This window comes from Trichosurus vulpecula, chromosome 6 (genome assembly GCF_011100635.1).
Source record: "Trichosurus vulpecula isolate mTriVul1 chromosome 6, mTriVul1.pri, whole genome shotgun sequence".
Lineage (NCBI taxonomy): Eukaryota > Metazoa > Chordata > Mammalia > Diprotodontia > Phalangeridae > Trichosurus > Trichosurus vulpecula.
In genome coordinates, this window is record NC_050578.1 from 165,130,071 (window position 1) to 165,143,843 (window position 13,773).

At 41.0% G+C, this 13,773-nt stretch overlaps 1 protein-coding gene and 1 pseudogene across 1 annotated transcript in view; one reads left to right on the top strand and one right to left on the bottom strand.

Annotated features, from left to right (window-relative positions):
• Positions 1-5,760: 5,760 nt before the first annotated feature.
• Positions 5,761-6,317, bottom strand: LOC118854833 (annotated as a pseudogene).
• Positions 6,318-11,785: 5,468 nt separating this feature from the next.
• Positions 11,786-13,773, top strand: part of ATP8A1 (ATPase phospholipid transporting 8A1) — a 297,433-nt gene continuing 295,445 nt past the window's right edge. The window contains exon 1 of the mRNA XM_036763200.1: positions 11,786-12,143. Within this exon, the coding sequence (XP_036619095.1) occupies positions 12,095-12,143 (49 nt within the window). The 5' untranslated portion in view covers positions 11,786-12,094. The remainder of the gene's footprint in view (positions 12,144-13,773) is intronic.

Sequence of the window (13,773 nt, forward strand, 5' to 3'; positions counted from 1 at the left end):
GGATCTAGCCCAGGACAGCTTGGATGGTTGCTGGATGAGGTCTATCAGATGAGGAGCGGAGGGGAGTAGAGGGGAGTAGAGGGGAGTAGAGGGTAGTAGAGGGAGTAGAGCTCAGCGTAGGTGGTGGCAGGACCAACCAGACCAGCAGCAGGCTGGAACAGTCCCTAGCACCCTAAATCAGTGAACTGTGGCAGTTACCATACTTCTTAACCCACAAACACCAAAGACAACAGAGAAGGTTAGTGGGAAAAGCTGCGGGGGACAGAGTTCCTGGTTTGGCCACTGCCCCAGGGGCGGCGGGGGAGGTGCAGCTACAGAACTACAGCTGCAGTTACTTCCGGCCCCAGGCCTATGTGGTGGGAGGAATTAAATGGCGGATCAGAGCAGGAGTGCAGAGCCTGCTGAAGATTTGTGTCAGGTCTGGGTTGGTGGTTCTTGAGGAAGGAGGAGTGCTGGTGTGGCAGAGCTGGCTGTATAGAAATAACTCTGAAATCAACGGCACATCCCCTCAAGCTTGGAACAAAGTACTCTTTGCTCTACAAGCAGTCATACCCCACTGAAAAACTCAAGGGTCAAGTAAGTTGGCTGGGAACATGGCCAGGCTGCGAAAACACACCCAGATTCAGTCTCAGACTTTGGAATCTTTCCTTGGTGACAAAGAAGACCAAAACATACAGCCTAAAGAAGTCAGCAAAGTCAAAGAGCCTACACCAAAAGCCTCCAAGAAAAACATGAACTGGTCTCAGGCCATGGAAGAGCTCAACAAGGATTTGGAAAAGCAAGTTAGAGAAGTAGAGGTAAAATTGGGAAGAGAAATGAGAATGATGAGGGAAAACCATGAAAAACAAGTCAATGACTTGCTAAAGGAGACCCAAAAAAATACTGAAAAAAATATTGAAGAAAACAACACTTTAAAAAATAGACTAACTTAAATGGCAAAAGAGCTCCAAAAAGCCAATGAGGAGAAGAATGCCTTGAAAGGCAGAATTAGCCAAATGGAAAAGGAGGTCCAAAAGACCACTGAAGAAAATACTACCTTAAAAATTAGATTGGAGCAAGTGGAAGCTAGTGACTTTATGAGAAATCAAGATATTATAAAACAGAACCAAAGGAATGAGCAAATGGAAGACAATGTGAAATATCTCATTGGAAAAACCACTGACCTTGAAAATAGATCCAGGAGAGATAATTTAAAAATTATTGGACTACCTGAAAGCCATGATCAAAAAAAGAGGCTAGATACCATCTTTCAAGAAATTATCAAGGAGAACTGTCCTGATATTCTAGAGCCAGAGGGTGAAATAGAAATTGAAAGAATGCACCGATCGCCTCCTCAAATAGATCACAAAAATAAAACTCCTAGGAACACTGTCAGCAAATTCCAGAGCTCCCAGATCAAGGAGAAAATACTGCAAGCAGCCACCAGAAAGAAACAATTTGAGTATTGTGGAAAAACAATCAGGATAATACAGGATCTGGCAGCTTCCACATTAAGGGACTGAAGGGCTTGTAATACAATATTCCAGAGGTCAATGGAGCTAGGATTAAAACCAAGAATCACCTACCCAGCAAAACTGAGTATCATGCTCCAAGGCAAAATATGGATTTTCAATAAAATAGAGGACTTTCAAGCTTTCTCAGTGAAAAGACCAGAGCTGAATAGAAAATTTGACTTTCAAACACAAGAATCAAGAGAAGCATGAAAAGGTAAACAAGAAAGTGAAATCATAAGGGACTTACTAAAGTTGAACTGTTTTGTTTACATTCCTACATGGAAAGATGATCTGTACGATTCATGAGACCTCAATATCATAGTAGCTGAAAGGAATATGCATATATGTGTGTGTGTGTGTATACATATATATACATACGTGTGTGTCTATGTATGTATATATGTAGGTGTGTGTGTGTGTATATATATATGTGTGTGTATCCATGTATACACACACACACACACACAGAGGGCACCAGGTGAGTTGAATATGAAGGGATGATATCTAAAAAAATAAGATCAAATTAAGGAATAAGAGAGGAATATATTGAGAGAGGGAGAAAGGGAGAGATAGAATGGGGTAAATTATCTCGAATAAAAGTGGCAAGAAAAAGCAGTTCTCTAGGAAGGGAAGAGGGGGCAGGTGAGGAGGAATGAGTGAATCTTGCTCTCATCGGATTTGACCTGAGGAGGGAATACCATACACACTCAATTGGGTATCTTACCCCACAGGAAAGAAGGAGGAAGAAGATAAAAAAGGGGGGACGTTAGAAGGAAGGGCAGATGGGGGGAGGAGGTAATCAAAAACAAACATTTTCAAAAAGGGAGAGGGTCAAGGGAGAAAATTCAATAAAGGGGGATAGGTTAGGAAGGAGCAAAACATAGTTAATCTTTCAAAACATGAGTATAGTGGAAGGGTTTTACATAATGATACACATGTGGCCTATGTTGAATTGCTTGCCTTCTTAGGGAGGGTGGGTGGGGAGGGAAGAGGGGAGAGAATTTGGAACTCAAAGTTTTAAAAACAGAGGTCCAAAAACAACAACAAAGAAAAAAGTTTTTGCATGCAACTAGGAAATAAGATACACAGGAAATGGGGCATAGAAATTTATCTTGCCCTGCAAGAAAAGAAGGGAAATGGGGATGGGAGGGGAGTGGGGTGACAGATGGGAGGTCTGACTGGGGAATGGTGCAACCAGAATATATGCCATCTTGGAGTGGGGGGGAGGGTAGAAATGGGGAGAAAATTTGTAATTCAAACTCTTGTGAAAATCAATGCTGAAAACTAAATATATTAAATAAATTAAATAAAAAAATTTGAACACAGAAAAAAAGAAATGTATCCACATTAATGAGATAATAGAACCAAAGTACTGAAGTATCACAAGCACAGGATTCTTGTTATAAGCATAGGACCATCCAGTCTCCAGTTAACTGGGATAACTATATACTAAAGTCTAAAATGGAGAACTTGCCCCTAATCCTCATGGCCCTAATCTGGTCCAAGATTTCCATATGTGACATCTCATAAACTGGAACTAAAAGTTTGCTTAAGAGAGGGGTTGAAGTTCCAGAGAAGGCATAGACAGATGCTTATAAGAGCCAATGAAGAAATAACCCAGTGTTTTAAAAATGGAAAACATAAAGTGCCTGGGGAAAAATCCCTATTTGACAAAAAGTATTGGGAAAACTGGAAAGCAGTCTGGCAGAAATTAGACCTAGACCAACACTTCAGATCACATTTCACAATACATTCTAAGTAGATACATGACTTTAATATTAAAGATAATACTACAAAAACATTAGAAGAGAAACTGTATGTACCTCTAAGAGCTATGGGTTGGAGATGTATTATTAACAAACAAGAGATAGGGGCAATTACAAAAAAATAGAAAAGATAACTTTGATTTCTTGAAACCTAAAGGTTTCTGCACATACAACATTCATGAAACTATGATTAGAAGGGAAGTAAATCTTTGTATCCAATTTTTTTTAGTATCTAAGATATATTAACAATCAATAAATATATCTATGATTAATAGCCAGACCTAATAGATGGATATCAAAGGATATAAACAAACAGTTCTCAAAAGAACTGTAAAGTGTCCACAACTGCATGGAAAAAAAATGTTCCAAATCATTAATAATAAGGGAAATGAAAATCAAAACAACCCTGAGGTTTGACTTCATACCATCAAAATTGGCAAAAAGGGCAACAGTTAATGTTGGAAGCGTTATGGAAAGATAGGCATGCTGATGCATTGTTGTAAAATGGCTATGAAATAGCACAACAGTTTTGGAAACAAATTTCAAATTGTGCAAATGTAGTGACTAAAATGTCAAAACCCTTTGAACCAGAGATTCTATTACCAGGCATAACCCTAAGGAAGCAATCAACAAGAAGAAAGTCTCTATGTAATTCAAAATACTTATAGCAGCACTTTTTGTGATAGCTAAGAACTGGAAGCAAAATAGATGCTCATCGATCAGGGAATGGTTAAATAAATCATGGTACAGAAATGTAATGGAATACAGAAAGAAATGATATGTATGATTAAAATGGAAAAGCATGGAAAGACCTATGTGAACTGATGCAGAGTGAAGTAAACAGAGCTAAGAAAATATACACAGCAACCACAACAGTGTAAAAAGAAAGAACAAATATGCATAAAAACCAAAGTAAATGTAACAAAATTATAAGATCGAGCAGGACTTAAATGAAGAAATATAAGACACCCCTAACCTACTCTTTGGGGAGGCAAGAAGTCCACAAATCCACATTACACATATTTTTGGACTTTTTCAATGTGACGATCAGTTGTGCTGACATTTTTTCCTCTAAGAAAATACTATTCATCATATGGGATGGCTTTCTTGGGATAATTATGATAATGTAAGACACAGTAAATATCAATAAAAACTTTTTCTTAAAAAGCCAATGGAGAACTTAGCTGTCGATTCAGAAATGTTACAGAGCCACAAGATAAACTTGGGGCAAACTACTCTAGGGTCTGTTCACTTCCTTATATAAGACCAGACTCACTAGCCATGCTCACTAGCAATGTCCCATATTGGCAATTATTTTATCCATTAATAGACATCATGCAAGTCTGAAGCAACACCTCCCATCACAATTGCTATTTCACCCTACATGCTTCAGCTTTCTACTTCAGCAAGGAACACCGAGTGACTAGGAAAATAATCTTACTGTTTGGCATGATAGGGAGTGTCTCAAAAAGGAGGTGATTTTAGGTAAATAAAAATTAGTTTGATTTTAAACAAGAATTGCCTCAAGCCTTGATATCACCCCTTCCCCTGAACTCCATCTCTGTGTCTTGATATCCCTCTTTCAAGACCCAGGTCAAATCTCATCTTCTTCATCAAGTCTTCCCTGTTTCTCCTCTTGCCTTATCCTTATCTTCCCCTAATCAAAAATGATCTTTCTTTCCTTTAAGTCAGGATCTCTTGATCTCTAACATAGATACAAACTAGGAGAAAGGAAATAATTCAGATGGTGCTATTAAAGATCATTTCTCACTAGGGGAAAGGAAGGAGTATCTATTTCATTTTTGTCTTTTTATTCTATGTGTTTTGTACACAGTAGGGGCTTAATAAATGTTTGGGAGCTTTTCTTAAGAGCATGCTGCCAATCTGTTCCCCAAGGACTCACCAGTTTACAATTCCACCAGGAAAGTAAAAGCATATTTATTTCTCCACAACCACACTAGCATTGAGTTTTGTCATTTTTATATTTGTCCCCAAACTCTTAGGTGAATAATTTTAAATATGAATTTTTCTTTAGTTAGACAAACATGTTCATCACATTTCCTTAAATTTCTGATAAAAGCAAATTTAACCTCCCAAAGGTAAAGGCACACAGCAAATGGGGAAAATGCTTTGGGTGCCAAAAAACTCCCAACATGGTACTGACTGTGCCTTTTTGCCTGTCTTCACTACAGTCTCCCCTTTCAGTAGTTACTTTGGCTTCTCCAACAATGTCAGTCACTGCCCTGACTACTTCCTTCTGTGACTACCACCCTGTTGGCCTCAGATAAGGGCCAGGGAATGGTCTGTATATAGACACAATATAGAATACAAATTTCTTGGGGTCAGAAACATGTAGCCCCAACACTTTATGAAATAACTGTGTTCCAGAAATTTGCATTCCAAACATTAGAATATGCCCACATTTGTTCTAAAGAGACAGGAGAAATAAAGCTGGACTTTAGCTGCTGTCTCTTTGTTCTGTGGATAGAAAGATAGCTTTCTTACATCTCCAGGAAAAAAAAAGATTCATTCAGCAGGATGTCTTGTACTAGGTCTTGGTCATCCTCTGAAATTTGATCTCAGGCTTGTAGCAAAGTTTGGATGTCTGGCAAATTTCCTCACTGGATGTAGAAGAGGAAGTACTTCCTTTCCAGGTATGCATTTCGATAATGTCTGTTAATGTCCTGTAACTGTGCCAATATATCAGCCAATGAGGGGCTAACAGCTAAAGTTTGCAAGACTACATCCAGGCCTAATTCATCTACTTTTGGCTCATACAGCTTGTTCCATGGAGCTGTTGACTCTCTCACAGCTGGAAGGGGCTGGTTAGCTTCTCTCCCAACTGGTCCAGGGTGGTGTCACCAGTAGCCAGCCTTAAGGGGAGTCTTCAACTATACATTCTTACTGGCCTGCAGCTACAGGTTGCTGAGGGAGGCCAGGAAATGTGGGCAGTCACTCAAAATATTCCTCCAGAGCCCATGCTGGTGCTCTACCACACAGAAACCTTTCTCCAGAGCCCATGAACAGTTGGCAAAGCCTCCTTCCAATGCATCCTTTCTGTATCATCTCCTTGGAGTTTCCTGCTCCTCACTGTCATAAACGTTTATTTTAGTTGAATTGAAAAGGAAGAAGCTCAGGAACACCCACTTCCTGTCATCAATTGTTCTATGGTGGTCTGCTTTTTCTTTCCCTCTGTCAAGTGCTGCATGGTTCCTGATTCAGGCAATGTCATAAAGGTTAGTTTTAGATATCAGAAATGGAAGCTCTGCTTTGCCTCACTTAGATATACTGGCAGCAGGCAGCCCCAGTATCAGAGTCTGATGCCCTTCTAGGGGCTCTTGACAGTAGCTGCTGCCTTTCCTGTTAAGCCAATAGACCTCTTACTCACAAGCTACTTGGCATTTCTTTTTTTGGGGGGGGGGGGGGGGAGGTGAGGCAATCTGGGTTAACTGACTTGCCCAAGGTCACACAGCTAGTGTCAAGTGTCTGAGGCCAGATGTGAACTCAGATCCTCCTGACTCCAGGGCCAACGCTCTATCCACTATGCCACCTAGCTGCCCCTGCTGCTTGGCATTTTTGTATTACACTTATGTGTATATGTATTGTATATTACTAGTTATCATTTAATAACATTGTTTGAACCTAGTTTTATATGGCTAGAAAACACCTAAAGCTTACTAGAGAGGTCAGTCTGGCCTCTAAGATGCTCCAGGGAAGTGAAGTGGTCGTAAGGAATGCTTAAATCCCATCCAGGGCTCGTTTTGGATCCTCTTAGATCTTTTTGGGGGCCTACCCAAAGCTTGTATTTTGAGTTCCCCAAAGTAGATTGACTTACCTGCTGCTATACCTCTCAAACACCCCTTTTCTTGGAGATCAATTGAGGTCAATCAGGCAAAAGTCTCTATATAAGGTAACCTTACAAAGACTTGAGGAGAAAGTAAAGAAGAATTTTAATGTGTTATTAATAATTTCATAATAATCTATTATTAATAATTTATTATTTGTTATAAATTATACTTTATAATAGATGATTTTATTAATAATAATAACTATTAATAATGATGATGATCAAAGCTAGCATTTATATAGTGCTTTATGGTTTGCAAAGCCCCTTTACAAATATTCTATCACCCAATCCTGGGAGTTAGGTGCTATTATTATCTTCATTTTACAGTTGAGGAAACTGAAGCAGGCAGAGGTTAAATGACTTATCCAGGTTCACACAGCTAGGACCATATTTGATCTCAGGTCTTCCTTGCTTTAGGCTAAACACTCTATTCACTGTGCCATATTTCATGTTTCATAAGATTATGAAGGAAACCAATTATATTGAAATAAGTTAGCAATATATATATAAATTTATGGACCCCAAGTTAATTAACTTTGTTCTAGAGAAACTGAAATCATAGAGAAAATGTGTTAGTTCTACATTCAGGTAGGGGGAAGAAAAAAAAATTATGTGGAAAGGACAAAGCTTCAGGGTACCAGGACATCATGCAATCAATCCCTAACCTTCCCTTCCCCTCAGTGGACAAGCTTATATAGACTGATTACTCCACTTGCTCTCCTCCCATTCTCCAGAGAGGTGAGGAATTTGAAGTTTCTGGGGCAGAGGGAAAGAAATGTTATGGGGAGAAATAAACAAATATTCCTATTATAAAGGTAATATATTATTAGGTAATGATTTAATTTAAGCTTTACTCAATTGAATTTTGTCTGCCTGGGAATTTATTGTCTTTGTTTCTATGGAATTAACTCACTCCTGAATGATAGTTTCCTGTGACTGTGCCATTGTAGGCTTTTTGGTGGAATCAATTAAAGTTAGACATGATACACTTATAAATATGTAATTCCTACTCCCATCTTCTTCCCCTCCCATGCCCCTCTCCTACACACACCCTGCTAATATAGGCAATTATACATACCAACAAAGGGGTGTACAAGCAAAGGGACCCAAAGTACCACATCTATTGGTGCCTTATGTGTTTCAAGACTAAGGTTAAAATAGAGTGTGAATTGAGGAGGAGTGTTTCACTAACTTCAGACATGGAGAGAAAACATCGTATAGTGAGTGGAAAGAGCATCGACCTGGAATCCAAAGACTTGAGTTCCAATTCTGAAACTTATAAGCTGTGTGGCTGCAGACGAATCATTTTAACTCTTCAATGTTTGTCCTTTTTTGTCTGTAAAATATTTACCCTTTTTACTTAGTAATATTGGTGTGAGGCAAGTGCTTTATAAAAAATAAAATGTTAAGTAAACGTGAGTTATTCTTTTCCTTTTGTTGATATAAATATAAAATATCCCACTCTCCATTCTTTTAAAAGAAATCTGGTATAAACCAATAATCAATTCAAACCGGTGATGTGACTGTGTGTGTATGTGTGTATTTGTGTGTGTGTGTGTGTTCAATTGTGAGACATGGGAGACAATGGCATAGGACCACCTAGCTTGGCATGCCCACATCAAAAAGGGTGCTGTGCTCTATATGCAAAGCAGAATTGCAATAGCTCAAAATAAACATGAGATATGCAAATTTAGAGACATCTCTGCTCTAAATGTTCGTATGAATTACTTGTACCTGATCTGAGCTCACACTGGTCTGATCAGCCATGGTCAGATACACTATACTTTGACCCCAACATAATGATGTCATTTTGGTCCTCTTTAAGAATGAAGGACAACTACCATAAGTATGTCCCAAAAGTCTTCATGCAGTTAGAATACCCAGTATATTTAAAGTTTATCTTTACTCAACAGGATCATAAATTTAGAGTTTGAAGGGACAATATTTAACAGTTAAACATTACAATCTACGAAGTAATACATTATCTTCAATTTCTTTGCCTCTTAAGGCGATCTAAGATAGTTACAAAACTTTTCTATGAATTTACATCTATATAATTTTATAATGTATTTCATTACATATGTGTATATATACACCTAACTATCCTTACAAGTAACATATGTATATGTATCATATAATGCATATTGTATCATGTGATACGATACATATGTGCATATGTATACAAGTGTGAATGTATATGTGACAACCACAAGTGTGAATATATACAGATATATCTGTGTATACTATATGTGTATGTATGTATATGTATAAACCTATATGTATACATGCAAGTACATCTGTATGTATATGTGCATGCATATCTCTATACACACATGCTTATTTATATGCATGTGCATTGATATATGTATAGATGCGTCTATGTGTATATGTATATATACATATCATGTATACATGACATATTACATACACATATGTATGGGTTTACATGTACATAGTATATACGTACATTGCATATATGTACGTGTGAGGCACTCATTCTTTCTAGTTTGTTCTTAGGAATAATAATGTCATATCCTTAGTGTTACATTCTTTTAGTAGATTACAAATTCTACGAGGAAGGAAAATATATTATTGGTTCTCTCCACAATATTTTCTTGGCAAAGATACTGTTTGCCATTTCCTTCTCCAGCTAATTTTACAGTTAAGGAAACCGAAGTAAACAGGGTTAAGTGACTTGCCCAGGGTCACAAACTGATGTTAGAGTCCACATTTGAACTCAAGAAAATGAGTCTTCCTGACTTCAGGCCAGGCACTCTATCCACCATGCCAACTAGCTGCCCAGATGGCATTAGCTGTTACCAAAACAGTACAAAAAGATCGATGTATTTCCCATCTGTTCCCTCTCAACATTTCCCTCCAGTATCAATGATTTTATTACATTATTTTTAGAATATTTATTATCTATCTATTTTATTGTCTCTATGTTTCTGCTCTGCTTACCTTTATCGTTTTGTTTTAGTTTCAGCATCTGGACTATCTGTTCCCATGAAACTCTACTCTTTTCTCTAACAGGCCAAGACAAAATAATAGTGGTAGGCAGTGGCAGTATATTCTTTAAAGAAGTATTTAGTTTGGGATTAGGGGTGTTAAAATATATAAATGTCTTAGCTTATATGTTTATAGAGACTGAGCTTTGTTAATATGGAGAACGAGCTTTATGTGTTCTTAGTAACACTGGCACCTGGAACACCACCAGGCATGCAGTAGGGGCTTAATAAATATTTGTTGACTTCCTGGCTGAATATTAAAGTGTGCCAGACCCAAGATTAGGAAATGCTGCATGCAGAAAGAAACCCAAGGGAAGAGCACTCACTCCTGGAGCCAACCGGCTACTAGCAGCTTCTCTGGCTTGAGGCCTGGATGTAATCAGATTTCCCAGGGATCTGTCCAAAACAACCTCAGTCAGGATAGGAGCTCCAAGGAAAAAAAAAATCTGACTTTGAATCAGTCTTTTATGAGATGCTGGAGGGAGGCAAAGACAGTTAAAATAGAAATGGTTTGTTTAAACTTATCCCTTTTATTTCAACAATTCAGTTCTCCATTGCCAATGGAATCTTAGCATCTAACTCGAAAACAAAAGGGTGTTCTCCCTCCCAATTAGTTATTCAAAATAAATAGGGTGTATGTTATACATTCTAATGGCACTGTGACATCTTAGCCAAACTGAAATATTTATATTTACAGACGTTAAGGGAAGTAAAATCAATTTTCTTTTTAAATGCTGAGGTTAAAACGCACGGTTAATACCCATGGACTAAATGGTCTGTTCTTTTTCTGCCCCAGGCCTGACAGGAAAAAAATTCTCTGCCAATTTCAGCTCTTAATTTTGACTCTGTTGTTTTCCCAAGCTGAAGAGAAGAGGCGAAAGGGAAGCACCATGCCGGGCTCCACAAGCCTCCCGTGGAACCCTCCCATGTTAAACCCTCAAGAAGCAGGGTTTCCCATCTTGCTTCCCTTGGAACCTGTTGCTCTAATCTAGGGCAAGGAGACCAAGCAGTTGGTGCAGCTGCCAACACGGAGATTCCCCAGTGTGCAGCTGGGGTCATTTCCCCTTCAGCACAATGGGTGAATTTGCTGTAGAAATTATTCTGCGCACCTTCTTTCCTTCTTCTCGCTATCCCGGTTCTTTCACGCCTAGAGGCCCCTGCCGCTTCACCACTTAGCCCCTAGCTCATCTTTCTCACCCACCGCCCCCAAACAGCCTTCCCCCAGAATCCAGAAGCACAGCGCTAGCCTGGGACCCGGGGAGGTCAGTTCCATCGGCTCAGAAAGCAAAAGGAGGGGTCAGGAAAGAACCTACAAGCGTCTAAAATGAAGGGTGGAGAGGTTTCTCTCCCCACTGTGCAATGGGTTAATTGAATTTGGGTGGGAAGACAAGGTGGGTGGAGGGATAGAGGGATGGCACAAGAGCACGCCAAGTGGGTACCCGGAGTGCATTGGTCGCCTCTCCCTCCCCCTTCCCGTGGAGTATGGTACAGTCCGCAGAGAGGTGGGCGGCTCTCAAGGCGGCTGGAGCTGAGAGCCGGCAGTAGCGTGGTTGGGGCTGGTGCCACCCCTCACCCCCTCCCTTTCCTTTCGGGCTGCTGCAGCCTTAGCGCGAGCGTGGAGGCGCTGGAGCTTGCCCGCCGCTGGAGCCCCCGCCGCGGCGGCTGCAGTGCCCGCTCCAGCTCGCTAGCAGAGACACCTCCGCCTTCCCCCAGCCGCGGCAGAAGCTTCAGCAGGAACAGCCTAGGCGGTGTGGGCTCACTGGGGGCCCCTCCGAGTCCGGGGAGGCGGGTAATGGTCTGGGTGCTTGCGAAGGAGGCAGCGCGGCGCCCCAAGATCCCGGGCTAGGAGGCGGGGAATCCTTTAGAGCAGAGGCGGCGGCCTCTGGGCAGTGACAGGTGCAGAGTCCCAACAGAGAGGGAAGAAAAGGAGGAGCTGCTCCCAGGCACTGGGACCCACCTGCAGCAGCAGGAGTAACAGCGATGCCGACCATGCGGAGAACCGTGTCCGAGATCCGCTCCCGGGCCGAGGGTGAGTGGCCGCCGCAGCGTGGGGACGGCTGGGTCCCTAGGGCTGGTGGGGAAGAGGAGACTACATTGGCTGCAGATGCCTCTCAGAGCTTGCAGCAGCCTTGGTAGCAGCTGTAAGACTAGCTGGGGACGGGGCGGGGGTGGGGAGAAGGGGATGTGGGCGAGGGTGGGGGGGAGGGGATATGTGCAGGGAATGGATGCTGGGGGGGGGGGGGGGGGACGCAGATGCCCTTTGTAAAATCCCCTTCTCCCTTCCCACCACTTTCTTCACCTCTCCTCCCTCCCACCTCTTCTCTCCCTCAGTACTGTCTCCTGTCCCCATCACCTCTGTTTACCCCCGCCCCATCTCTTCTCCTCTACCCCTCCTCTGGGCGAGAGGAATCGACCGCGCCTTCTCCTCTACCCATCTCCTTTTTTTCTTTCGTGGTTTGCCTTTGGCCATGAACCGAATCCGCTCATGGTTATCCAAGGCGAGAGCCCTAACGCTATCTCTGCATCCTGATCATCCTACCCATGTTGCGCCCCCCCTCCCCAGCCTCCTTCCTTTCGTAGACTCAAGGCCACACAAATGCACACTTATTCGTCAGAGTCCTTCTCCCGGAACTAGAGAATCTGGAGGCAGCAGACCCCTTAGCCCCCAGCATCCTTTCTGCAGCCCCAGGGGAGCCGGTCCTTTCTGGCCCCGACTGGCTGCAACCCCTTTTTCACCGTAGAGTGAGTGGCTGCCCATTGGCTTTGTTGTTAGAGGACCACAGATTGTTCAGTTTTGCTCCTCGTTGATAGGGTTTGTTTTACCTTTTCTCTGAAACCTAAACTGGCCAGTTTACCTGTCACTTTTGTAAGAAAGAAGTTTCTTTCTCCCTGACCCAGGGCCAGCTGTTGAATTTTTACCATCCACACTTGTTAGCATTGAGCAACAGGAGATAGATGTGTGTGTGTCTGTGTCTGTGTGTGTATGTATGTATGTATGTGTATACATGCATATCTCCCTTATCTTTCTAGCAAAACCTAGCTTTATGTATACCTGAATTTTTCTACTCAAGATGTCCCAGACTCCATTTTTTTGTATGTGTACTATCACAGGGCAGAACACAGAGAAATTTTTGATGCTGTTAATTTTTATTTTTTAATGTGATGTAGATGGCAAAGGGATTGTAAAAGATGAAGCAATCAAAATAAATAGCTAGAAATAAATAATAACACATGTATATAGCACTTTAAAGAGCAATCGTCACAAAAACCCCATGGTTGTTTGTGCAAATATTGTTATCCCCGTTTTACAGTTAAGGAAAATGAGACTCCGATATGTATGTAGTGACTTGGCCACTATCACACAGCTAACTAAATATCAGAGCTGGGTTTCAGATCTTCTAACCCTAAATCTCGGTTTCTTTTGACTCTACAAATTTGTCTCCTAAGGTGGACCGGATTGACAGATAAGAGAAGTCAGGAGTTGGAGCTCATATTCCTAGTTCCATGTTAATTAGTCATATGTTCACTCAGATGCTTCTGGCTAATAACATCTTACTAGAATGTTATATTTCTAAATTTACAGTCTAGTTAGATTAAATATCATAGAAACCCCTCTCCTAAAACACAATTTTTAAAAAATATTGTGTTTTCCTTCCATA